Source organism: Engystomops pustulosus, chromosome 1 (assembly GCF_040894005.1).
Source record: "Engystomops pustulosus chromosome 1, aEngPut4.maternal, whole genome shotgun sequence".
In the NCBI taxonomy this organism is placed as follows: Eukaryota; Metazoa; Chordata; class Amphibia; order Anura; family Leptodactylidae; genus Engystomops; species Engystomops pustulosus.
In genome coordinates, this window is record NC_092411.1 from 242,837,577 (window position 1) to 242,864,355 (window position 26,779).

The following is a 26,779-nucleotide window of genomic DNA, read 5'->3' on the forward strand; positions in this document are numbered from 1 at the left end:
TGGAACGGTATTAATAATTGTAAGATAATTTTATCAAAATAAATTCTCTTTATGTGCATTTGTAAATTTCAAAATAACATCCATGTAAATCTTACATAGTGGCAATGGCAGATGATAAGTCCTCCACCCTGTGTCATCTGTACTAATATTTATATTTCCCCTATCAAGAAATGAATGGGAGCCACCAGACAGAAAAGTGGATACTCGCAAGTTCCGTTCTGAGCCACGGAGTATTTTTGAGTATGAACCAGGCAAATCCTCCATCCTTGAGCATGAAAGACCGGTAAGAGCAATGTGTGAACTAGCAGTCCACAACAAAGGGCTGGTACCATAGCAAGTACCAGGGCTCAAGAAACTCAATATGGTACATTTTACATCAAAATGGCATATGTTTATAATAATTAATAGATGAGTTTGCACTTAGGCTAGTTTTGAAGTTTGAGTAGTCTAGTAATTTCCAACCCTTGACTTTCCACGACATGACACCGACTACAAATCTTCATAGCCCTTTAATAACAAATACCAATGGTTTGTGTTGTCATGTCTTATGTTATCCTGTCATAGTGGAAGGCATAATTTGCATACTGAGCAGTTTTACAAGGTGTGGATGATTGTACTTTTTTGGCAAGGGAGATACTTTGTGCTTTTGGCAGTATAATAGACACCTCACATCATAGAACAATGATTCATTTATTGCTGGGTCTAGAGGTAGAAAATGGTTGTCATTTTCAGAATGACTCAATACGTGCATCTTAATTTTATATGAAAAAAAAAATCATTTTGAATAGACAATGTACTACTTCTCACTACACAATAGGGTATAGTGCCCCTTTGCGAGGCTCAACCAAGCAGGCAATGATCAGGAAAAGACATTTTTATGAAGAGTCATTTTAGATGAGGGGTGCACAACCTTTATCGCCCTAAGTCTACATTTACATGAACATATGCCCCCGCATAAGTCCAGCGCAATGAAGAGGAGGAAGGTGACCCCTCTCCATAGAAATGTTCTTCGTACGGGCTGCAACACAGGGAAAGATAGGACATTATCTTTTTCCTGTGTACAGAGCGGTATTGGTCCGTGCAACCATTGCTGTCTATGCAAGCTTGCGGCCGTACATACGTCCCCCATACGTTAGTGTGAAGGCAGCCTGGTTGCACATGTAACCAGCACCATATATGTGCTAACTACAACAGTATAGTAGATACAAGTAGATATAGTAGATATAAATACCAAAGTACAGCACTAAATACCACCAGAGATTCTGCAAATACTGCATTCAGACCGTATCTAACGCGTAACCCAGACCAGGGGCGAACCCAAACCCAAAGCTATAGAACGGTGATGTAATGTAATGTACCAGGTTATTTTTTTGGTAACAGGGTTCTCTATACAGTGTCTCATACCCATGTTGACATCAGATGTGAAGAGACATTTATTTATTTATAAGTGGCAGATCCTGCTTTGTAGGAGTTGACTGTGTCCCTGATTCTGCCTCCTATTTTGTTGTAGGTGGTGCTGCCTGATGCAACAGGCTCAACTCACCTCATGGTTGGTGCATCACTGCCCCAGACCATGCAATACATTATGGAGACTCCAGAAATTTTTTTAATGGTTTGCCATTTACTGCCTAAATACATTGCCAAATTTCTTGGGAAAGTAGGGGCTCCCTTCTATCTACTTAAAGTTCTGCAGTTCAGGGATCTTCAACATTTCTGGAAGAGCCCTTGTATATGAGCCAGCACACATATATAGGAAGATTTTAGGGCTGGGGGTCCCTTTCTTTATTATATCTACAATGCAGTATTATTGGCCCTCTAGAGGCCCTGCTGCTGCCCAAACCACCCGTATTATAATCCACTACTGGCTCATTGGTGTCTGCCTGGTAGGTGGGTGCAGGCAGTATGTACAGGTTGTGCACCCCTGTTCTAGATCATTGTCTGCTGGTTGCCTGCATTTACATGTAGCAATAATTGTTCTATTACTATAGGTGAATTGTTCATCCCTATCCACATTTTTGGGCATATTTTATGCTGCAGCACAGAGACATCCCATTTCTAGCGACAACCTGCATCTTCATAAATGCAACGCTATTATAAAGGCTGAATAAATATCAGATAAATTATACAATGTACTGTATTTGCTGAGCTGCTAATGTTTTAATGTGACTCAATGTGACTGCTAAACTTTTGCTTTTAGTAAGAAAAATGTAACAAGCATGGCCAACAGGGGAATATCATATGATATGTATATTATAATCTTATACTGTGTGTATGGATTGTAGATTGTATAAAATGTTATCCCTTTGAACTGCAACTTGAACTAACCATATATACTGTAATAATCTACCAGGAAATACTGACTCTATCTGTATCTATGTTGCTTATCAGCGACCACATTTACAGAGCAACTCATCAAAGAAAATGAATCCAGGCATTAAATCTTTACAATTATCACAGGGCACAAGAAGTGTTTGTACCAATTTATATGGAACTAATGTTAACACTATGATCTAAGAGAGTCTTGACAGCAAAATTGAAATGATGTATTCTGTACCATTTATGTACTTGGTAATAATTAATCAAAATAGTATTAGTTGAAAATGGGATATTCCAAACGCTAAGGGAAATACATTCCATAAATCATCTGGGACTTCTGGGAAAATGCATAATTAAAGGAATAGTGCAGTCTAGGTCTAGCCTGGTGGGTATGCTATGTTATTAGGCAGGAATAACCAGGGCTTCTTGCCAGGCAATGTTTGCTGCAGCAGTTGCATAAGCACTACATCAAACCCTGTATAAAAACTAAATGTGAACTCTCTGACAGGATATAAATCATGGAACAAATGCCAAAGATTTCCCATACCACAGATACAGTCCATCTTATGTGGAAGCTTAGACTAGAACAAGAAATATTTACTTATTTCAGCAAGTTTAAGGTACATCTGCGATATATATAGGGTATTTGGACATCTTTATTATTATAGCAATGTATTATTTGCAGAATGTACAGAATTATAGATTTATTCCTTTACTCGCCATACTAAATAAACAAGGCATAGAAAGTAGGTGGATTCATCAGGGAGGAGGATCCAGGTTACTATGTATCTGCTGCTTATATATATCCAGTGTCAGGGTTATTGTAGGATCGGATAATGCTGCTACTTAAAGGGGATTTCCATAGGCACTCAGCTGCAGTTCCGATCTCAGCCACTATGAGGAGAATGGAGCTATATCCATCTCTGTTCTCCAAGCTAGCTGATAGGATATTGATAACCTTTCCTATGGATAGATATGCAATAAGATTATCATGGAAAACCCTTTAAACAGGTGTTTTTTACTGACACATATGCCCTATCCACAATGTCTGCAGTGTGACCCTAAGCAATCAGAAATGTGAATGTATCATAACACACATGACACAAGATCAACACAAGGGAAAGTTATTCAAAGTATTTATAACACTACTTGACCTTTCATGTAGATGTGCCCTTCTGTCTGCAGGTAAACCTACCCTTTTACATTTTATAGTGAATCAGTGTTGAGCGCTGGCTCTGCTAATAAACTTATTTAGCATCCCCCGCACTAGTGTTTTATGCTTTTTACTGCTATCATTTTAGAATTTTTGCACCCTTTTTGAGTACCTTTTACCTCCCCCCTCCTTGCTTCCTACTCCAGAATGGTCGTATAAATCCAGATGAGATAGATTTAGAGAATGAACCATGGTATAAATTCTTTTCAGAGCTGGAGTTTGGACATCCGGTAAGTGAGGTTAGATACTAATGCTTACAGTAGGTGTTAGGATAATCTAATCCTGTGAAGTTTATGGTTTATTAACTCCCACTTATGCACCATGTAGGAAAAGTGTATGCTGTGCACCTATTTGTAGACGGAAGCAATCCCTACATAATCCTAACAATGTATTTAATTTGGATATCACAGGATATATATACGTTACATCATAGAGCCTCCTGTAAGCCATGAAATGACACTTCTGAATGTCTTATGTGGATATACTGTGCACCCATTTCTACAATGGACGGAAGATGTAAAAAAGCTTATTACAGTACAAATCACAGAAACCATTAAACCCAGTGGAGACTACTTATACAGCTCCAGTGTGGGCTGCTGCATGAATAAAGTACCACTTCTAACTGTGATCAAAGCACTCATGAAAGCTCACATCTAGAGATCGGAATAAAATGCTGCCCTATTACAAGAAAACCATTACGTACTTATTACTTTGGATAACAAGTGTAACATTAAAAAAAAAAAATAGATTAAATTTGAAGATAACATTATTCAAAAATAAATAATATTATTTTTGTAAGAATTTTTAACCCCTTAACGCCAGGCCCTTTTTTTTGTTTTTTTGCGTTTTCATTTTTTCACTCCGCTCCTTTAAAAATCGATAACTTTTAAATTTTTCCATGTAAATAGCTGCGTGAGGGCTTGTTTATTGTGTACCAAATTGCACTTCATAGTGATGGTATTCAATATTCCATGCCGTGTACTGTGAAGCAGGTAAAAAATTCCAAATGCAGTGAAATTGGTGGAAAAAAAAATGTATTTTTTGCGCCATTATTTTGTGATTTCATTGTGCCTCCCAAATGACATGTCCACTTCATTCTTTGGGTTGTTACAATCAGGGTGCTGATCAAACCTGCTGTTCAAAAAAAATAATAATAATAGTAATTTTGCCATCTTCTGGCCACTTCTCTCCCATTCCCCCCCCCCCCCCGGGTACTTTAACCCTTGTTGTCTGATTGATCCTACCATATGCTGCCATTCTACAATTCTACAGTATGGCAGTATATAGGGATTTTTCACATCATCTATTACAAAATGCAATTCTCACATAATTGATGGTTTAAAACGAGTCTTTGTATGACCCGAGGCTGTCATAGCAACAGATTGCTGCCCCCCGATTACCTTACAGGGGGCAGCGATCCAATCCAATATGGCAGCACCCACATGCCGCCGGGACTTAAATTCCTCTGGCAGCTTTGCCTGAGGCATTTACATGCCGTGATTGGTTGGACAACCTGACTGATTCCTGACGTGCACCATAATATTACATGGCGCGCTGGGAAGGAGTTAAAAAATTGTTTAAAGTGAACCTGGCACCAGAAATGCCATTTTGAGCAGGTGACAGGTTTTCATAGCATATGCTATACTAATTTAAAAAAATGCCTTTGTCCACATTCTGTACAATGCTGTGAGGTAAAATGTTATTTGCCATTACCTGGCTCCCAGCCAGCAGCGTGTGCTGAGTCCAGGGGAGGGTGGGGGCAGCCTGTGTGTGCCTGTGTCTCCTCATGCATTCTTCATCTACTCCACACCCTCCACTCCCTCCCCTAACTGCTCAATTCACATGACAAGAAGTCAGGAGGGGAAGGGAGCTGGTTGAGTGTGGACGAGTGGAGAGTGACCCAGGCACACACAAGCTACTGCAGCTTCCCTTCCCCAGGGACTCCCCACACTCTGTTGGCCACTGGCTAACCAGTTAATGTGAAATAAAGTTTTATAAAGTAGTGGCAGTATTCAGGGTGATGACAAAGGCAGTTTTAAAATCAGCATAGCAAAGGCTATTGGAACCTGCTAAAATGACATTGCTGCTGACAGGTTCACTTTAAGTAACGATCATTGGTGCCTCTCTTAGATCTAGTTTTACCCGTGTCTGCTGTTGTATATGACTGTGATATAGTATTTCATATTACTCCTTTTCAACATAGTTCTATGGTACTATTGTCCTTACTATGTAACTTTCTATGATACTGTATGTCATATATGAGCATATACATAACTAAGCTAGTATCCATAAAGGGAATCAGATGACAAATGAGATTAAAGGAACATTTAGCGCTACATCAAATAAGTTTCCTACTCTCCAAATAAAAAATCAAAATAGAATTGAAGAGTTAATGTGGACAATTAGACTATAGTAGCCACAATTCCCTAAACAATTCTGTATGAGTTAAAGAAGCAAGAGGGGAATTGTATTTAAACGGCTAGTAGTAACCAATTCTGAATAGTGAAATTTTCAAAAAATATAACTTTTATTTTTACATTTTAATCTCACATATAACAAACATTTAAAAACACTTAAAACCGCACAGTAAGGCCCCTTCTCCACTGGCGTTTTTCACGCGCGAGTTCTGCGCGTGCATTTGACGCTCAGAACTCGCATTGCACTCTGTCCCATTGTATTCAATGGGTCTTTCTCCATTTGCGTGGTTTTCAACGCGCGTGCTTGCGTTCGTTTGCACGCGCGTCAAAATCGCAGCATGCTCTATTTTTGCGAGTCACGCGCAATTTTCACGCCCCATTCAAGTCTATGGAGATGCATCAAGAACGCATTGCACTCGCAATCATTGCAAGTGCAATGCGAGTGCAATGCGTTTTAAACGTAAGGGTTGCTAGGTGACCAGTATAACAGTATTTCCCCTGCTCGCGAACGATCATTTAATTAAAAAAACACAATGAAGAACAGTGAAGAATAGAATAAAACCAGTGAACACAGTGAAAACAGTGACCACAGGATCATTTAAGATAAAAACACAGTGCAGAACACAGTGAAGAATAGATTACAGATGTTCGGCACATCTGCTTACTTGTCGGGAGATACGCGCGGAGCGCTGCGAACAAAATAGCATGTGAAGAACAATATATATGTGTGTAAAGAACACATTGCAGATGTTTCCATACATCTGCAATGTCTTCTTCACACATATATATTGTTCTTCACATGCTATTTTGTTCGCAGCGCTCCGCGCGTATCTCCCGACAAGTAAGCAGATGTGCCGAACATCTGTAATCTATTCTGCACTGTGTTCTGCACTGTGTTTTTATCTTAAATGATCCTGTGGTCACTGTTTTCACTGTGTTCACTGGTTTTATTCTATTCTTCACTGTTCTTCACATCTGCTAACTTGTCGGGAGATAATATACGCGCGCGGAACAGTGAAGAATAGATCGCAGATGTTTGCAACTGATCAGAAGACATTATTTTTCAATTAAATAAAACATTTTATTCCCGAACCTTGGTCCCTTTGAAAAAGTCCCATGGACTTAAAAAACGCGCGTGAAAAACGCACCGAAAACGCAAAAAAACGCGAACAAAAATGAAACAAAAACGCAGCAAAAACGTCAGTTTTTCACGCATTGCACCCTGACGTGAAACGCAACGCTAGTGTGCAAGAGGCCTTAGTGTGTGCAATGTTCCAGGCATGAACTGTTTTAATGTGTCTCCAGTTCATGCAATGCACAACCTATCCCTTAGCATGTCTATAGGCGGTGGTGACCTATGCATGCTGTGAGGTATGGTGTGAGCATGAATTGTATGTCAATAGAATTGAAGAGATTACCCATTTTTGTCCCAAATAAATATAAATTCTTCAGTACAAGAAAACACAAGTTTAAAGTACAAGCACAGGATAAAAAGAAACTAGACAAACACAAAACTAATGGGAGGGTCCCCGATTTTATCTCTAATTCGGTACTGCACACACAACCCACTGCTATGTGGTGGCACCAAAACATTTCCTAGCAGCCCCCAGCAGAGAGGCACACTGCATATCTTATATTAAGTTACAGTTACTATATTTTACAGATGGTAATTCTCTACTTCTTTCAATAATCTTCTGGTTTTGTCTTCAAAACCTGCATCTAAACACTTGAACGTTCAAAAAGAGTTGCACAAATTTGGGGTTGTTCACTGTAATACAGTAGCTGTTGATGCACCTCTCATTTTTAACAGAACCTGTTACCACATTTTAACCCATTAAGCTATAAGCACCTTCAGATTTTATGTCCTTTCTAGAATTTCCTCCAAAGTCATGTGAAAATGAGTTGAAAAAAGGTCATATTTTGCCTGAGATGAGTCACATAGGCTGCAGGAGGAACGTTACCTATCTACACAGCGCCCCTATCTTCAGTCTTGTAGTACCTAGAAACATAAGGGCACATTTACTTACCCGGCCGCTGGAGTTCATCCAAAGTGCATTGTTCAACAGTCATGCACTCTGCCGCAATTCACTAAGATCGTGCGCCCGATATCCTGAATGTGTCGCTTCCCCGCGCTCAGGTCAGCTGGAGTTCATCTTCCTCTTCCTGGTGCATGTAAGTGCATTGTCTTGCGACACACATTGAAAGTTAAATCCTCCGCTCAGTCTGAAAAAGTCAGATCATCCGATGGCCCGCACCCCCAATTTCTGTCGCATGAAAGCCAGAGCAGCCACAATCTGATCGTGTGCTACACAATCCCCTGTTAAATCCCTGTCAAAGCTGTACAAATCCTGAAAACCATGAACAGTCCGACGAAAGTGCGATCCACGACCCTCAGTAAATAAGCCCTATTGTGTAATATTGAAAATAAGAATCTCATCTTTCATATCATACCAGGCTTGGGGTTCTGTGAGCTACAGAACCAGAGATACAGACAAAGGTGGGAATTAGATCTCTATCGGTATCTTGCACTTCTTATTATATTTTTAGCTGTCTATATCTCCAGTTCTGTAGGTTATGATACCAAAAGCATGTTTCTAGGTGCTATAGGAACAAAGATTAACAATGCCTCTGCTGCCATAGGGACTCATCTAAGACAAATATGACACTTCTCAGCTCATTTGCATATGACTTTATAGGATATTTCTTTTATAGTTAAACAGGTGATATTTCACATAAAAGAGAATTCTAGAGAGGATATTTCCCTCATCACATGAGGAGGCTGATAGTTTAAAGGGGGAGAAACAGGTGACCTATTCCCTTGAATCTATACTGAACTTGTCCAAAAAGAAAACAAGGCTTGTCCAGCTACAAACAAAGTGTAGTACAGAATAGCAATGCTAGCGTGTCCCATTTCATACTGACAGGCTTATCCACATTAGTCAGGCTAATATTTTTCGTAGTAAGGTCCATTATGGTTGCAGGGGTAAGCTTACTGGTATATGCTGAGGTGTAATGATTGCAATTTTATGACATAACGTGGTTACACAATACAGTTTTTGCAGTAACGCTGGGTTCACATCGCCTTTTTTTGTGTACAAAAAAGCTCCCAACCTATACGCAGAGTGTATAGATTGACATATAGTGGCAGACGGAGGCAGGATGAAAACATGCAGCAAAACTACATCTTTTCATCCTGCTCTCTCCTGCTGAGAGATGTATGCTCTCAATGGAGGCAATAGAAGCCTATGGGGAGGGGATGCAGCGTATTGCAGGAAGGGAGGACCTGGGGATGTCCCTGTCCATATAAGGAGAGTGACATCACTGGGGAAACACCCCTGTACATCAGCCTCAGCCAATCTCCATCTGCTGTCTGCTGATGTACAGCCCCCCCCCCCTTCCCTAAAGCATTCAGTAAGGGTTAGGGGTCCCCGGGTGAGGTATCCAACTGTATAAGCATACAGTGGGATAGGTCTGTACCATACGTTGTAAGGACAAGTCAGAATCCCTCCTACGTGTCCTTAAAATGTGGCAAAAAACATGATGTGACCCCAGCCGAACCTGCACTGGTCATTGTTCCATTGTCTATGTATTAGCTGCCAATAAAAGATGATATGTGGGGGTGCTGGGTGTTGGATCACCACCAAACTGATATTGAGGGCCCATTCTATAGATATGCAAAACCCCTTTAACTTTTTAACCAAAAAGTCATAGACAGCAATGTCAGTTTGGTTACTGTGGTAGCATCCTCTGAAAAAAAAAATAAATGAAGCCAAAGGCTCATTAGTACCTGTAGTAATAATACTGTCAATGCATTAGCTAGAACAGTATGTGTGGATACCTGTACTACAGGAAAGAGGTGCACAGGAGAAATGGTGCAAAATAGGGAATTGTCCCGAGTGCTGGGCCTGCATGTCCTCCTCCTGTAGATGTGTGCTGTGTGTGTTCTTTCCATTGCTGTCGGAGTGACTACCTGCATAGGACAATAGTGGCTCTAACATACCCCCAGCACTCAGCAGTGGTGTGCTTATTGCTTTGTGTGGCTTGCATGTACCCTTCACATCTTTTCACTAATTTTCTCTTTTTTCCTCATGTCAGTAGTTTGCTTTTCTACCCTTTGAATCCCTATTTTTGATTAAAGTAACCCCAACATTCTCCATCACTATGGTAATGGTCTACTATCATGATTATCCATTTCACCTCTGCATTTCTGTTCTGTGTCTGCCGCCAGCCTCCTAAAAAACTATTGGATTATGTGCAGGAGAGTCCCCCTCGTGTGTCTACTGAGGTAAATTTTATTCATTGTTTGCATGGACTGTTCTATACCATAATATGTTTTGAGTTCTTCATCTTTCAGTGTGTGGGGACGGTAAAGGGTTAACAGTTCAATATCGTTCGTCGACATACAATAAAGCCCTCCTCTGCGGACACATCATGGGGATTAGACCTCGTGATATATCAGTGCTGCGCTGGCGGACGAGCTTTAAATAAAAATCAGCGAAAATTCAACAGTAAATGTTTGCAGATTTTTAAAAAGAGCGCTGGCCTACTCCGACGGCAGCCGTGCCTCTTCATGCCTCATCCATGCTCACATGGCTAGAAGGTGGCGTGGTCGCAAGAATAATCACAATTTGTGATTACTTCAGTGTTTCTACGCCAGAAAACTGACTAATGTCTAGGACAGGACTCTGAGCACCATAATGATATATGATACACGGAGTCAGACAGCAACATCAAAGTGGTAACAATTCTGCGCTGCTTCTTTGATTTTCATTGAAATAAGGTGTATGCTGTATACATTATATAGGCCATTGTTATCTGCCCTATATGTTCATATATATCTTGTAGGGATCTTCCCGGGGGATGGTGTGTTAGGACACAGTTCACAGCAGACGTAGATGTATAAAAGATGAACTTGGCGTTTATTTTTAGCATAAACAGTCCAGCAAACATAAATACAGCAACACCGTGCCTTTAAAAAATTCAAACAAAAGACCTACCCGTCTGGGCGCTTACTAACAGGTTGTCTCACCTATCTGACACTCACAAACGCAGCGTCTTTAGCCTGGATATCGCAGGGTGAGTTTTAGCTCCCGCAGTGGCTGCCTTCGCAACTTCCTCCAAACCCACATAGGCTGTTTAGTGGCTGAGAGGGGGGGGGAGGACCTGTAAGCTTTGGAAAGCTTTTACCTTCACAGGCTGATTAGGAGGAGAGCTCACCTGATCCAAAACCCGAACTGGATCGAGGGGAGGGAGTGGCAAGTCCCACTACCAAACCTACCTGCCACTCCCTGTAAATCCAGGCCCGGCAAGATTAAACAACAACTCAGCAGCATAATATTGCTGAGCAACAGGTCAATCCTGGACTTACCATCTCACACTACGTAGCAACCTAGGTGAGATGTACACCCCCTCGAGCACTTCTCCAGTGAGATGTCTACATATCCCCCCCCTCTTTTTCAGACCGGAGGGCTGAGCATTTTGTCCCCACAGACAATGTACCCTTGACAGTGCATCAGCATTCGCCTGTAATTTCCCTGGTCTGTGTTCCACAGTGAAATTGAAATTTTGTAGGGACAGAAACCATCTAGTCACCCTTGCATTTTTCTCCTTGTTTAGTTTCATCCATGTTAGGGGGGCATGGTCTGTCACTAACTTGAATTTCCTGCCTAGCAAGTAATACTTCAGGGATTCTAGGGCCCACTTCACTGCCAGACATTCACGCTCCACAATAGCATAATTCTTCTCGGCCGGGGTTAACTTCCTACTCAAGTACATCACCGGATGCTCCTCACCATTCACCACCTGTGAGAGAACTGCACCTAACCCTGTGTTAGAGGCATCTGTCTGGACCAGAAATTCTCGCCTGAAATCGGGGGTAACTAGCACAGGTTGTTGGCACAGAGAAGACTTAAGGCTTTGGAAAGCCTTCTCGGCCTCTGGAGTCCACGTCACCATTGCTGACTTTCCGCCCTTTGTCAAGTCAGTTAGCGGGGCTGCAACTGAGGCAAAGTTCGGCACAAACCTACGGTAATAGCCCGTAATACCCAGGAAAGCTCTGACCTGTTTCTTTGACAGGGGTCTAGGCCAATTCTGTATTGCCTCAATTTTATTTAACTGTGGCTTAATCAAACCCCTCCCAATAATGTAACCTAGGTACTTGGCCTCTTCTAGGGCTAGTGCACATTTCTCGGCATTTATGGTCAACCCTGCATCACTTATGGCATTCAACACAACCTGTACCTTACAGAGGTGACTTTCCCAATCGGGACTAAAAATGACCACATCATCGAGGTAGGCAGCTGAATAATCACGATGTGGACGCAGAATTAAGTCCATCAACCTCTGAAAAGTCGCAGGTGCTCCATGTAACCCGAATGGCATCACTACATACTGGAATAACCCCTCAGGGGTGGAGAATGCAGTTTTCTCTTTAGCCTCATCAGTAAGGGGAATCTGCCAGTAGCCCTTTGTGAGATCGAGGGTGGTTATGTACCTGGCATTACCCATCTTCTCAATCAGCTCATCTACCCTGGGCATAGGATAAGCATCGAACTTGGAGATCTCATTCAACCTTCTGAAATCGTTACAGAACCTCCAAGTTCCATTGGGCTTTGGGATTAGCACAATCGGACTGGACCATTCACTCTGTGAAACTTCAATCACTCCTAGGTCAAGCATACGTTTCACCTCAGCCGACACTGCCTCTCTGCGTGCTTCTGGTATCCTATAGGGCTTGAGGTTTACTCTGCTTCTAGGCCCAGTTTCAATGTGATGACGGATGAGGTGTGTACGCCCTGGAAGGTCAGAAAACTTGTCTTTGTTTTTCTGCAAAAACTCCTTAGCCTCCTGTTTCTGTGACCCTGATAGGGTATCACCAACCTTGACCGAAGGGATTGGTTGTGACCAATTATTACCAGGATTTGTTGCCACCAAGGATTCCCTGTCTTTCCAGGATTTGATCAAGTTTATGTGATAAACTTGGAAAGGCTTCCTTCTACCTGGTTGGTGCACCTTATAGTTTACCTCACTGACCTTTTCAACAATTTCATAGGGACCTTGCCACTTCGCTAGGAATTTACTCTCTATAGTGGGAACTAGTATGAGAACCCTGTCACCTGGGTTAAATGTCCTGATTCTCGCAGAACGGTTGTAAATTCTACTTTGGCTCTCTTGCGCCCTCTGGAGGTGTTCCCTTACTAGGGGCATTACAGTGGCTATACGGTCCTGCATTTGTGCTACATGTTCGATAACACTTTTGAATGGGGTGGACTCACTCTCCCATGTCTCCTTTGCAATATCTAATAGACCCCTAGGGTGACGACCATAGACCAACTCAAAGGGAGAGAACCCTGTGGACGCTTGGGGAACTTCCCTCACAGCAAACATCAGGTAAGGTAACAAGTGATCCCAATCACGACCATCTTTTTCTACCACTTTCTTCAACATATGTTTGAGGGTTTTATTAAACCTCTCCACCAACCCGTCTGTCTGGGGGTGGTATACAGAGGTGCGTATAGGTGTGATTTTAAATAGCTTACATAGCTCCTTCATCACCTTGGACATAAAGGGCGTACCTTGGTCCGTCAGGATTTCTTTGGGAATCCCAGTCCTAGAGAACATATAAAACATCTCCCGGGCAATTGTTTTAGATGCAGTGTTTCTTAAGGGCACAGCCTCCGGATAGCGGGTCGCATAGTCTAAGACAACCAAAATGTACTGGTGTCCTCTAGCCGATTTTACAATGGGACCCACTAAATCCATGGCAATACGCTCAAAAGGCACCTCTATAATGGGGAGCGACACCAAAGGACTACGAAAATGAGACACTGGGGCGCTAAGCTGACATGTGGGGCATGACTCGCAGTATTTTTTAATGTCATCATAAATTGCAGGCCAATAAAACCTCTGGAGGACTCTCTCCCGCGTTTTTTCAGTCCCCAAGTGTCCCCCAAGAACATGGTTATGTGCCATGTCAAGCACCTGACGCCGGTACGGCTTAGGGACCAGAAGCTGTTCCACAAGTTCATCATTAATTTTAGTGACTCTATAGAAGAAATCATTAGTCACGGAAAAATGTGGAAATTTATTCTCAGCATCTGGTTCCTGAGGTACCCCATTCAAAACAGTAACCTGCTCTCTCGCATTTTTAAGAGTGGGGTCCTGCATTTGTGCAGTCCCAAAATTAACCCTAGACACCTCTAAGTCTGGTATATTTTGCTCAGTGGGAGGAGCTTCCTCCTCCTCTCCAGCCAGGACCTGTAAAGGAAAAGCATCACTTTCATCCTGCACAGTTTTATCATTTACAGTGGGTAATGCAACATCCTTAGGGGTATTCTCACTCCTTTCGGGGGTTTTTCTTTTTCCCCATAAAGCCCAAAACCACGGAAAGTCTCGTCCCAATATTACATTATGCATGAGGTTTTTAACCACACCCACTTCAAACTGTACGGAGCCTAGTTCAGTCCCGACTTTAGCCAGCACTATAGGGTAAACTTTTGTATCACCATGTATGCAAACCACACTCATGTGTTTTTTTGACCCAAAGTTCCCAGCCACCAGGCTGGCATGCACCAAGGTTACAAGGCTTCCTGAGTCCAGCAACGCCTTAACAGGGAAGTCATTAATGGTAATGTTGCAGACTTGCGGTTCAGTCTCTAGTCCAGGAACTGCAACACAAGATGGTTCCGCAAATAGCGACTGACGCCGGCTAGCGTCACACTCCATTGGCTCAGAGGTAAGGGGGCAATGGGCAGACACGTGTCCCAGCTCATGGCATCTCCAGCACTGGATAGGGCCTGGTCTCCCTGGCAGGGAGTCCTTTTTAGGGCCACTTGGCCACCCGGGTCCAACGCCAGTCTTTTGCCCCTGAGCTACCTCTTGAGCCCTTTTCCCTCGATCAGCACCCCTCCACACTCCCCCAATCGATGGAAGTCTCTTACCAGCTGACGGCACAGACCTGGCACTCCGGGGAGGTGAAGAAGCTGCAGGAACATCACGGAGGTAGTCCTCAGTCGCTTGGAACCTCTCCACAAGGTTGACAAGCTCGTCTGCATTCTTAGGATCACCTTGTCCCACCCAGCGTTGCAGGTCAGCAGGCAGTGCTCGGAGGTAGCGATCCATCACGACCCTCTCTAGGATCTGTGCAGGAGTAGAGGTGTCTGGCTCCAACCACTTTCTTGCCAAGTGGATCAGGTCATACATCTGGGACCTCGCAGATTTGTCCAGACTGTAGTTCCAGTTGTGTACCCTCCGGGCACGGACAGCAGCGGTAACTCCTAGTCGGGCAAGTATCTCTGCTTTTAGCCGAGTATAGTCCTTGACCTCCTGCTCACTGAGGTCATAGTAGGCCTTTTGAGGTTCACCTGTTAAATAGGGCGCAATGACCTCTGCCCACTCAGCAGCTGGTAACTTCTCTCGCTCAGCCACACGCTCAAAGACAGTTAGGTAGTCCTCAGCAGTCATCTTTTGCAGCGCTCGCTGCACAGCCCGTCTCACATAAAAAGTCTCTGGAGCGGCTGTCACCGCTGGCTGTGGATTAGCCTCTGCAGACGCCTCTTGCTTAGCTATCAGGAGCTCGATGAGTTTTTGTTGTTGAGCCATTGCTTGTTCATGGCGCAGGTTAGCCGCTGTCTGAGCCTGCTGCTGTTGCAAATTCACTTGCATAAACTGCTTCCACATCTCCTCCATGGCGCTTGTCTGTTTTTGGAGTGAAGTAGCAGTCTTCACCCAGGACATAAGCAGCTGTAGCCAAGTTGATACACACCGTTGCCCCTAGCAACCGTTTTGCCCGCGTCCTCCACCAATTGTAGGGATCTTCCCGGGGGATGGTGTGTTAGGACACAGTTCACAGCAGACGTAGATGTATAAAAGATGAACTTGGCGTTTATTTTTAGCATAAACAGTCCAGCAAACATAAATACAGCAACACCGTGCTTTTAAAAAATTCAAACAAAAGACCTACCCGTCTGGGCGCTTACTAACAGGTTGTCTCACCTATCTGACACTCACAAACGCAGCGTCTTTAGCCTGGATATCGCAGGGTGAGTTTTAGCTCCCGCAGTGGCTGCCTTCGCAACTTCCTCCAAACCCACATAGGCTGTTTAGTGGCTGAGAGGGGGGGGGGAGGACCTGTAAGCTTTGGAAAGCTTTTACCTTCACAGGCTGATTAGGAGGAGAGCTCACCTGATCCAAAACCCGAACTGGATCGAGGGGAGGGAGTGGCAAGTCCCACTACCAAACCTACCTGCCACTCCCTGTAAATCCAGGCCCGGCAAGATTAAACAACAACTCAGCAGCATAATATTGCTGAGCAACAGGTCAATCCTGGACTTACCATCTCACACTACGTAGCAACCTAGGTGAGATGTACACCCCCTCGAGCACTTCTCCAGTGAGATGTCTACAATCTATATTGGTTGAAATGAGAATACAGAAAATTTTGAGTTTTGTTTTCAGCATTGTAATTGAACAACCAAACCACTTGCAGCGCATACATTGGGGCATCCAATTTGTAGCAACTCGACTTTTGTGGTATTTTGTTCTGTGATTTTTCATTGTGTCTCAAAAAATTGACACTCCACATTCAGGGATTGGTTTAGAAGTTGGAAAACTTGCTTTTTCTAGTTCTAAATGTGTAACAAAAATTTTAAAAAATGTACATTTACTCCACATTTAAGTGTGTAAGCAATTCTATAACTTGCATAAAATAGGAGCATAATTTTGTAGGAAAAGGGACACAAAGGCATAGAATAAGTTGCATCAAAAACGTGGAATGCGTCAAAATTTTTGCACATTTACTTGGGGCATAAACACGGCCATTTATTTAAAGGGAACCTGTCACCAGGGACCTCATTTTCACTAAAAACAGGTTGCACGAGCCTATTACACCTGCATTGCAAATATGCCTTTCTGCTTTCTCTAAGCATTTGCATTACAATATAATTGTGTGATATAACTTACCTTGTTCTCTGACAGAATCCTCTTTGTAGTCCTATGGGTTGGGCTTTGGTTTGGATGCATTTAAAAAAACAACAAGTGACTTGTCTGTGCTGCTCACTCCTCAGCTCTCAACCCCCACCTTTGTGCTCCTGTACAGCTCCTCCCTCACCCACTGATGCCAACTCACTTCCCTGTAAGCTCTGTGTAGGAGCCAGAGGGAGGAGCTTGTAGGGTTATAACACACAATTATATTGTAATGCAAATGCTTAGAGAAAGCAGAAAGACAGATTTGCACTGCAGGTGTGATGGGCTTCTGCAACCCGTTTTTAGTGAAAATGAGGTCCCTGGTGACAGGTTCCCTTTAATGACTCATTTAATAAGTTACATAGATGACATGCAGAACAGTATATCATTCAAAATACATATTTATGAAGCTTGATACAGAAAAGAGGTGTTTTGGTTATAGAGGATCTCTATTATTTATATAATTTCAACACAGGGGTTAAGCAATAGGTTCACTTAAAGGTGTTGTCCTTTCCCTTAAAGGATGTTTGTCAAATTGGTCTCCAAATTAGACAACTGCTTTAAGCAGGACCAGAAAATACAGTTCCCTAGAGCAGAATTACTGGAATATCCAGTGTCTCCCAGTCCGTTTGTGTCATCACTTTGTAGACAGGCCGGTTAGAGAAAAGCTGAGAATCTGAAATTCCAGTGGAGCCCGGCTTCATAGTTTTCATGGCTTCTGCTGTCACTGATGTAATTGTAGCTTCAGATCTTGTAATATGTAATGTAAATCACTTCTAACATAGTCAGCTCTGACAGATAATGCTTTCTTCAGGGTTATGGACCGCAGTTGTTTCAAAGCCTGTGTTAACCTTTCCATTCATCGATAGTGTCCGAATTCATCTAAAGTTTAAAAAATGAAACCATTTTGCATTTGGTTAAATATTATAGCAGTCATACTGTATATACTGTAGATTACAAATACGTCAGCATCACCATGTTTATAGACCACAAACCACCCCATTGTTCTTTATATACGTGTTGTGTAAATTGGCCGAAAGCAAATTTTTATGGCTGCAGGGACAGACAATACAGGATTAGTCCGACAGCATATATCCGTGGACTCTCCATTAAAATCCTACCACTTTTATTTCAGCCCTATCCTACTACAAATGAGTGTGTTCTTAAGACGCAAACACTGGACCTATGGTCCGCTGTTTTGGGCTCATGTGTCATTGGTTTGTGAGGTTCGTGAATGTACCAATCACAATAGAAAGAGACAGATCGAGCCGCACACTCGGGAAAAGGACTTGCTCTAAAATTTTTCGGTCCAGACATTTGGCTCATAGAAGGGACCATGGAGCCCAAAGAAAATCATTTGCTTATTTAATTTTTTTGGCAGATGCCACACAGACATATTGGGCTCATGCAGATAACCGTGTTTTTCATGGATCCGTGTGGAGGCTTTAGAAAAGTCATAGCAGATGATGACATCATCTGTCAGCCTACTGCCTTGGATATACAAAAATGCATGACATATGGAAAACACAGAGCGTTTCGTTTGTGGGGACATACATCTCAGAAAAAAGATTACACACTTATGACACAGGGACTGAAAAAAGACTACAAATTCATTCTTTGCGGCCTAGGAGCAGCACAAGTTTATTTACAGCTTAACTGTTACCGTGGAGATGCAAAAGCATGCATAGGAGCGTAACACATCTCCTTTTGGGTTTTGGAACAAACTGGAGCAATAAAGATTGTGTAGTATATTTAATTGAGATGTATACAAAGCCTAAGATTTCTCGGCTCAATATCAGAATGCTGAATATGTAAAGAAATTTACATATTTATAGACCTCAAGGCAAAAAATGTATGAAGTGCCTGAGCCTCTCTGGTCACTATATATAACTACGTGATTTTGTTATTTTCCATGAGTCTACAGCTGCCCCTTACATCTCTATATCCCATCTTTACCTCATATTTCTGCAACAGCCCGGGTGTCAGAGAACATCATTGGACGAGTAATGTGTTATTCCTGAAGACCGTCCTCTATACGACTACTGTTTATTTAGCAGGAGAACATGTTCCCCACTTCGTCATGGAAACTGTTCAACTATTTTTTGTGTGCAGTGATCAGTCAGTTAAAATAGTTGCTTAATAATATATTATATACCTTTTTATGACGGCTTTGTTTATCCACTATTCTTTTCGTCCTGCAGGTATCACTATATCAGCCATCAATAGACAGAGGCAATGAAAGACCTTCCAGGTAATGGAACCACAATATATGATTATATGACTTGTGCACTGGTATTTTGGCTGTCAGCCTAGACTTCCAGAGTCGATGACATCTCCCTGGCTGCCACTAATATCTGTGCTTTATGAGTACTGGTTTATAAATATTTATTTGGCATTCATAAAGAAAAGCCTGTGACCTGTCAATAAAGAAATTATTATAACCTACACATGTTTCTACAGTCATTCTAACCAATCTAAGAAAATGATCAAGTTATGTCTGTGGTCCAATATCTGTTTACACAGTCATACACGGGGGCTGTGATTCCCTGTTAGGACCTCCCCATGGCTAGATGACTGCTTCTTAGCATACAGAGAGGTTTTTTATATAAATTCAGTATAAATCTATAAAAAACTATGGGGCTCATTTACTAAGGGCTCCGCGGCCGCACTTTCATCGGGTTTCCCGACTTTTTCCATTTTGCGCCGAATTCCGTCGGGATTTTGGCGCACGCGATCGGATTTACGGAGCATACACGCCGGCTGTCACGCGACAGAAATGGGGGGGGGCATGGCCGTCGGAAAACCTGACGGATTCGGAATAAACGCAGAATTTAAAAACCGAATTGTGCCGCAAAATCAATCACTCACATGCACCGGGAATAGGCTGGTGAACTCCGGTGGACCTTGGCGCAGTAGCAACACTTGGTGGACATCGGGCGCACAACCTTAGTGAATCGCCGGAAGACCCGAATCCTCGTCGGAGAACGCGCCGCTGGATCGCAACAGGACCAGGTAAGTAAATTGCCCCAATATTTCAACCTGCTCAGCTCCTTGACCTCTATAACATGATGTTTGTAGGACACCATATACAACCTGTGCAATGTGTTCTTACTGCTCTGTAACATGCTACCTGTAGATGGGACACTACATAAAATCTGCCCAGCTCCTCCTGCATTATAAAATTCTACCAGCAGATAGGACACTTTGTGCAATATACTCAGCTCCTCCTGCTCTACTCGCTGCTTGCAGATGACAGTATGTATGTTCTACTCAGATCCTCCAGCTCTATAACATGCTACCTGCAGATAGGACACCATACACAATCTATCCAGCTCATTCAGTAGGAAACTTTTCAATATGTTCTACCCATCCTACCCTATAACACGCTGCGTGCAGATAGGACACTTCATACAATCTGTTCAGCTCCTTCTGCTGTATAATATGCTGTCTGAAGATAAGAACATATATACAATTAGCTCAGCTCTGTATATATATATATATTTATTAGTAGTTAGACTTTAGAGACACTGTAAAAGAAATATATACACACCACAAAAGGGGTAACATTTTAAAAATTTGTTTTGCAGCCACCATATGGTAAAATATTCTTACATTGTACGCCTAATACACAGGTACCATTAGAATTTTTTATCGCTATTGAATAATTGGAATAGATTTTGATGCTGGTTGTGTTAAATGATTGCTGGCAGCTAGAAAGCTGTAGAGTTACACCCATATTAATCTGTAGGTATTTGTGGGAGGCAGATTTGATGTAGGTAAGGAAGCCACTAAATGCTGGAACACTTATGATGTAAAAGAGAACAAAATGTACACCACGCCTGAGAAGACCTATGACACAGAAGAACTTTTGGTGCAAAAATGTAATCAATTTAATTTATTTTTCAAGTTCTGCAAGTGATTACAGGAAAAGACGGAAGTCTGAGCCCAATGTAGGTCATCAGAGAGCCAGCAGTGACCAGAATGCAAACAGACACAGCCTTGGACGTACAGGAATACAAGGCACAAGTACCACCCTGCGAAAACCTTTCATTAACTCCTCACCTCCATCTCCTTCTCGGACAAAAGGTAGGTACAATGTTAACAACATGAAAAGTCATACAAAGTCATGTAACAGCAATTGCTGCGCACACGTTTTAACCATTGATTTCCAGCACAAAATACAACATCGCCATCTTCTGGTCTTATTATGAATAACATCATTTCTCAGATACCCAGTACTAGGAAATAAATATACAGTATATATACTGTATATCTGCTTTCTAAGACAGGATAAGCAAAACTTTGCCTCAAAGCTACCTTGATGGCACTCCTCTTAACATCAAGCATGACTTCTCCAAGAAGCCTTGTTACATGATGCAGGATAATAGCCAAATATTATTAAATATTATAGCCTGTATTATTAGGAACAGACTCCAAGTTTTGGAATAAATATTCTGGTTTGGCTATAATCCTGCATAATGTTATTAGGCATCTTGAAATTCATGCCTCATGTATAGGGAGCTGCCTTCAATGTAGCTTTGAGTCAAAGTTTTCCTCATCCCACCCTGGAAAATGGATTTGCATATTTATTTCCCAGAATCCCCATGGGCTTTAAGTCTCTATACATCCACAAAGGTAACTTTTAATGAAAAATCCTCCATTCTTCTTCCCTGATCTGAACCTTTATTGCTGCTGCCTTTTATTTACATTCAGAACTGGTGTGAACGAGAGAAATGTATGTATTACTTGGGATTGTCTGGTGGATGGAAACATGTTTTTTATAACTATGCTTGGTGTTACATGATCACCCGTAAATATATACCCTGCTTTACATATATATTACAAAGCTGCATTAAAGGGGCGTAGCAAGTTAGGCCCTATCCACAGGATAGGGCCTAACTTGCTGATCTGTGGGGATCTCAGTGATGGGACCTCCATGGACCATGAGAACAGGGGTCTGATGTACCCTGAGAACCCTGAGAAACGAACCAGCTGATGGAAATAGGCCAGCACAATACTCTGCATTCTCTTCATCATCTTCCCATCACTGAGATCCCTAACAATCAGCAACTTGCTACAATGGGACAACCCCTTTAATAATTCTGTTCACAGTCTGTAAAACAAAATTTCCCCAAAATGTAATTCCCCACTTTACTGTGTAATAAACTGTGCACTGAGATTTCAGCCCTTATTCCATCTATGAATATAGCTCTGTGCTATTACACCTACTGTAAGTCTAAATCAATGGCAGCAGAGATACATTAGGTCACAGGGTTTCTCAACTTTTCATTGTTTTATTTGTCAGAAATCTGTTATTCATACGAAAGAGCTTTTTTTGTATGTGCTGTAGACCGCATTAACATGATGTGCTTGAATTTTGATATTTATAAGGATAGTTTATCAATATCCGATTATTGACTGCCCAACCAGAGTCCATATCCCAGAGCCCATACAAAGAGATTAGAACAGTAATCTGACAGCTCTGTTCTCTTTGTAGTTGTTGAACCGAGTCACTGACCTCTACACAGAGAACGGAGATTTATGCTTCCTCTTCCATTCTCAGCTGATCTTTAGGGGGCTTGGTGTTGTACACCCACCATAGAATAGTAGAGGAAATCTACCATCAAAATCAAGCATTGAAATCATGGGCAATCACTAATAGATCCAGGCACTGTGCCTACAGTTATCTTCTTATATCTGTTATCTATGGCCTCCTTCCTTCTAAAAGCAAGTTTTAAAATTATGCTAATGAGTCAGAAGTGCTATAGGGGTGTGATCAAAGCCTCTCTGTGCTGTAGCTTCACTGGCTGTTACACTCTGCAGGAGCACTTCCCCCTCCCACGGTGTGCTAAAATGCCCTTCTGCTGCGAGATTACAGCAAGCAGAGGGAGAGAAGTGCTGAGGGAGGGTGAGACATGTACCTGCGCAGTGTAAAAGCTTGTGAAGCTATGATATGGAGGGACTCCTAGAACCCTTTGACTCATTAGCATAATTTTAAACATTGATTTTAGAAGGAAGGAGGCAATGGATAAGAAATATAAGAAGATTACCACAGTGACGGTGCCTGGATCTATTAGTAAGTGCTTCTGGTTTAATTGTAGATTTCCTTTAAGCTGCAAACATTTGGATATTATTAGCACAGAAAATGATATTTAGAATAATGAGTCGTGGTTTATTGCTATAAATCTGAATTGGTTTCCAGCACATGTGGATATAAAAATGGATAATGGTAATTATCCATGTCCTGTCCAGCTTCATGTGTGCTGGTAAGTTTTCTGAGGTTACTTATACTGTCTCTATCGATGCCTTTGCTCTATATTTCTTACTGTTGTCGATTCTCTTTTGCTATCAATCTGTTAATTTCTGGAAATGTCTCTCTCTTCCGTCATGCTGCTCTTTGGATTCTGAAGGTGGGGATGTTAGCAGAATGTATCCCCCCTTATTCACTTATTCTGTACATAAACCAAATGCCTCAAACTCAATAGATTACTGTAGTGGCTATAGTTACCACTTAGCTGTGCCTGATGATACAACACGTGCCATCAGCTTTAAGAACGGCTGGCAGAGTAATCGACAGAACGCAGAGGTGTGGAGCAGCACAGAGGAAACAGCATCACCAAAAATGAAGTCTAGGAGTTGTGATGATTTATTAACAGACGATCACAATAACTTCTCCAGCAACCAGACTAAATCTGAGAGCATGGGGTCCTTGTTATGTGAAGACACCTCTAAGCAGGGTAGCCGGACAGTGTGGGGCAACTCGTATGCATCTGAGGGGTGTGCGCAAAACAAGTCCAGGGTCCGTCACCGCTCGGCACATGACACTCCAGGTTTCCTTAAGTTATACAAAAAAATGCATCGCATCAATCGCAAGGACTTAATGACCTCTGAAGTGATCTGTTCTGTGAAGTCACGGGTTATGCAGTATGAACAGGAACAGCAAAAAGGGATATTTGCAAGTTGGAGGGCAGATTCCGAAGAAGTGCCAAGAGATATGGTCCCAACAAGGATATCTGAGTTTGAACAGCTTATCCAGAAATCCAAATCCATGCCTAACCTTGCAGATGAGATGCTGTCAGCAGTCAGCTTAGATATCTCCACCAACAGCTCCTGCCCTAAACGTAGGTTTTCCATAGAATCTCTTCTTGATGAAGAAGCCCAAGAAAGACATATATCTCAGGTACAGCACAATGGGAAAAGTAAACCTTTAGTTCCCGTCCATATTGAAGTGACCAGTGATCAGATTCCCAAATCCCGCGTGGAGTTTTCTGATAGTGACCCTGAGGCGGTCGTTTCTGACCTGAGTGACTTCATACAAATAGAAGGATCTTCATTTTGCAGCGAGAGTGATTTTGACCACTATTCCTTCACCTCATCTGAAAGTTTTTATGGTTCTGGGCATCACCATCACCACCACCACCATCATCACCACCACCATCGGCACCTCATCAACTCTTGCAAAGGAAGGTGCCCGGCATCATACACACGCTTCACCACCATGTTAAAACACGAGAGGGCTAAGCAGGACAAGAGTGAAACCCCAGGAAATAGAGAAACCGATTCGGGTCTATCCAAAATTGCATTTCTTGTGAGCCCAGTGCCTTTTCGTAGGAAAAAAAGTTCAACACCTAAAAGGCAGTCCGAGAAAAGCCGATGTAAAGCCTCCGTGTTTGAAGCTCTGGACTCTGCTCTTCAGGATATCTGTGAACAGATCAAAGCTGAGAAAAGGCGTGGGAGCTTGCCAGACAACAGCATCCTGCACAGACTTATTAGTGAGCTTCTACCAGATGTTCCAGAAAGAAATTCTTCACTAAAAGCATTTCCTTTATCCACCCCAAACCAGTCCTACTACCAGCTGCCTCAGGATGGTGCTATTCGTTACCCACCTTACCAAAATGATTGTGAAAGATTGCCTATCAGTGCCTCTTACCAGGATGTGGATGCAACCAACAACAACTCCCAGGATAGCCCATACGCTTTCCAAGGTGCTCTGCTATCATTTCTCTAAATTTCCTCATGTATCCACCTCATTTCATTCATGCAAAATTCTCAAATTGTGGAGACGTCTGACGCAGAGATGTTGTAGGAAGACGCAGATTGGCTTTTGACAGATATATTGGCACAAAATCTGGCAATGCACTTCACCTCTCCAGTATTGAGACTAGATCTTTCCTGCTTCCTCTCCATCTCTGTTTCAAAGAATTTGTCATATAAACCATCTATTGTCTTTCCTTTCATTCCGTATGATTCCGTTTTATAGTTCACTTATAAATTACATAAAATTTCTATACTTGCACCACAGGTTATATTATAGAAAATTACCACCTAAGCTTGCATTTGGGGGTTTTAGGAAATGTATTAAATTACCATTTTATTCTTGCAGGTGAGAATATTTTGTAAATTTATTAGAGAGAGGAAATGTCCGGAAATCCCTACATCTTTAATGCAGAACCAGTAGCAGAAGTTAGACTAGTGTCAAATATACACATAAAAGCCTGCTATAACTATTAAAAAAACAATTAATCAACAAATTTCAGTACTAATGCATTATAGCTGAAAGTAATCCCAGCAGTCCCTGACTTATGAGCACCCAACTTACAGACAACCCATAGTTACATACAGACTTCTCTGTTAGCTGTGACCTTTGTGATGGTCTCTGCATGCTTGTACTTTACTCCCAGACTGCATTGGTAACCCAACAATTATCAAAAGTTTCTATAATTAAACTTCATTGCTACACTTACAAAATAGAACTTTTGACTTGCATACAAATTCAACATAAGAACAAATATTTATCACAGACTTTTTGGCGTTAAAAAAGTGGCAAAAAAATTGCAAAGGGGTTTTTCCCAATTTCTTTGGGGTCAAAAAATCACAAGCACCTTTTTCCCAGAACTCAGAAATAGTGGTTTAAATATAGAACCACTGCTAGCGTAACGCCGCACAAAGACAGATTTATGATTTGCGCTTTTTTTTTAAATAATTCCAAAAAACTTGCAAGGTCACTCCACTCCGCTCCTGGCGGATGTGCTGTTGCAATTATTTTACTTTGCTTGCAATTTTTTTGTAATTATGATTATTATTACAGTGTGGTGAGACACATTGGGGCACATTTACTTACCTGCCCGAGGAGTTCACCCGAAGTGCATTCTCCCGACGCTCATGCACTGCGCTGCGTTTCATTAAGATTGTGCGCCCGATATCCTGCATGTGTCTCTTCCCCGCTCAGGTCCGATCGAGTTCACCTTCTTGTTTCTAGTGGATGTAAATACATTGTCTTGCGACACAATTTTAAAGTTAAATCCCGCGCTCAGTCCGAATCCATGGGATCGTCCGACGGCCCGCCCCCGATTTCTGTCAATTGAAAGTCAGTGCAATGCGCCAAAATCAGATTGCGTGCAACACAATCCACTTCTATACACCTGTCCCAGTGGCGCAATCCCCGAAAACGTCGGACTATCAGAGGAAAGTGCGGCTGTGGGACCCTTAGAAAATAAGCCCCATTATGCTAACTGTACCATGACCAGTTGCCATAGAAGTTTATGGGGGCTGTGATCTGGTCGCAAGCCGTGCGGCCGCATCACAGGTCCCCATGCGGTCATCTGGATGGGACTTTAAAAGGGTTTTCTGCGAATTGAATTGTAGATTACACACCCCATAGTGAGGTATATCCATATATGTATATAACATTTTTAAAAGTTCTATATTTCATTTTTAATAATTAAATGTAGAACCCACAAAAATATGCGAATGTTGTATAATAAGCACATACTGATACCAGGTAAGTGTAGCTACATACGCTAGAAAGTAACCTATTGCCCAGTTTAGCATTTTGCAATATTATGAATAAAAATCATGAAAATCTCAGTTG

At 42.1% G+C, this 26,779-nt stretch overlaps 1 protein-coding gene across 29 annotated transcripts in view; it reads left to right on the forward strand.

The window, feature by feature from the left end:
- The window catches only part of SORBS2 (sorbin and SH3 domain containing 2), a 188,061-nt gene that overhangs the window by 131,491 nt on the left and 29,791 nt on the right, over nucleotides 1-26,779 (forward strand). For 20 of the 29 annotated variants that reach the window (XM_072122669.1, XM_072122681.1, XM_072122649.1 and 17 more), the window contains 6 exons: nucleotides 169-283; nucleotides 3,676-3,759; nucleotides 10,175-10,231; nucleotides 19,110-19,159; nucleotides 20,816-20,994; nucleotides 23,319-24,893. In XM_072122669.1, the coding sequence (XP_071978770.1) occupies nucleotides 169-283; nucleotides 3,676-3,759; nucleotides 10,175-10,231; nucleotides 19,110-19,159; nucleotides 20,816-20,994; nucleotides 23,319-24,893 (2,060 nt within the window). The remainder of the gene's footprint in view (nucleotides 1-168; nucleotides 284-3,675; nucleotides 3,760-10,174; nucleotides 10,232-19,109; nucleotides 19,160-20,815; nucleotides 20,995-23,318; nucleotides 24,894-26,779) is intronic. The other 9 variants (XM_072122715.1, XM_072122758.1, XM_072122783.1 and 6 more) reach the window with 5 other exon arrangements.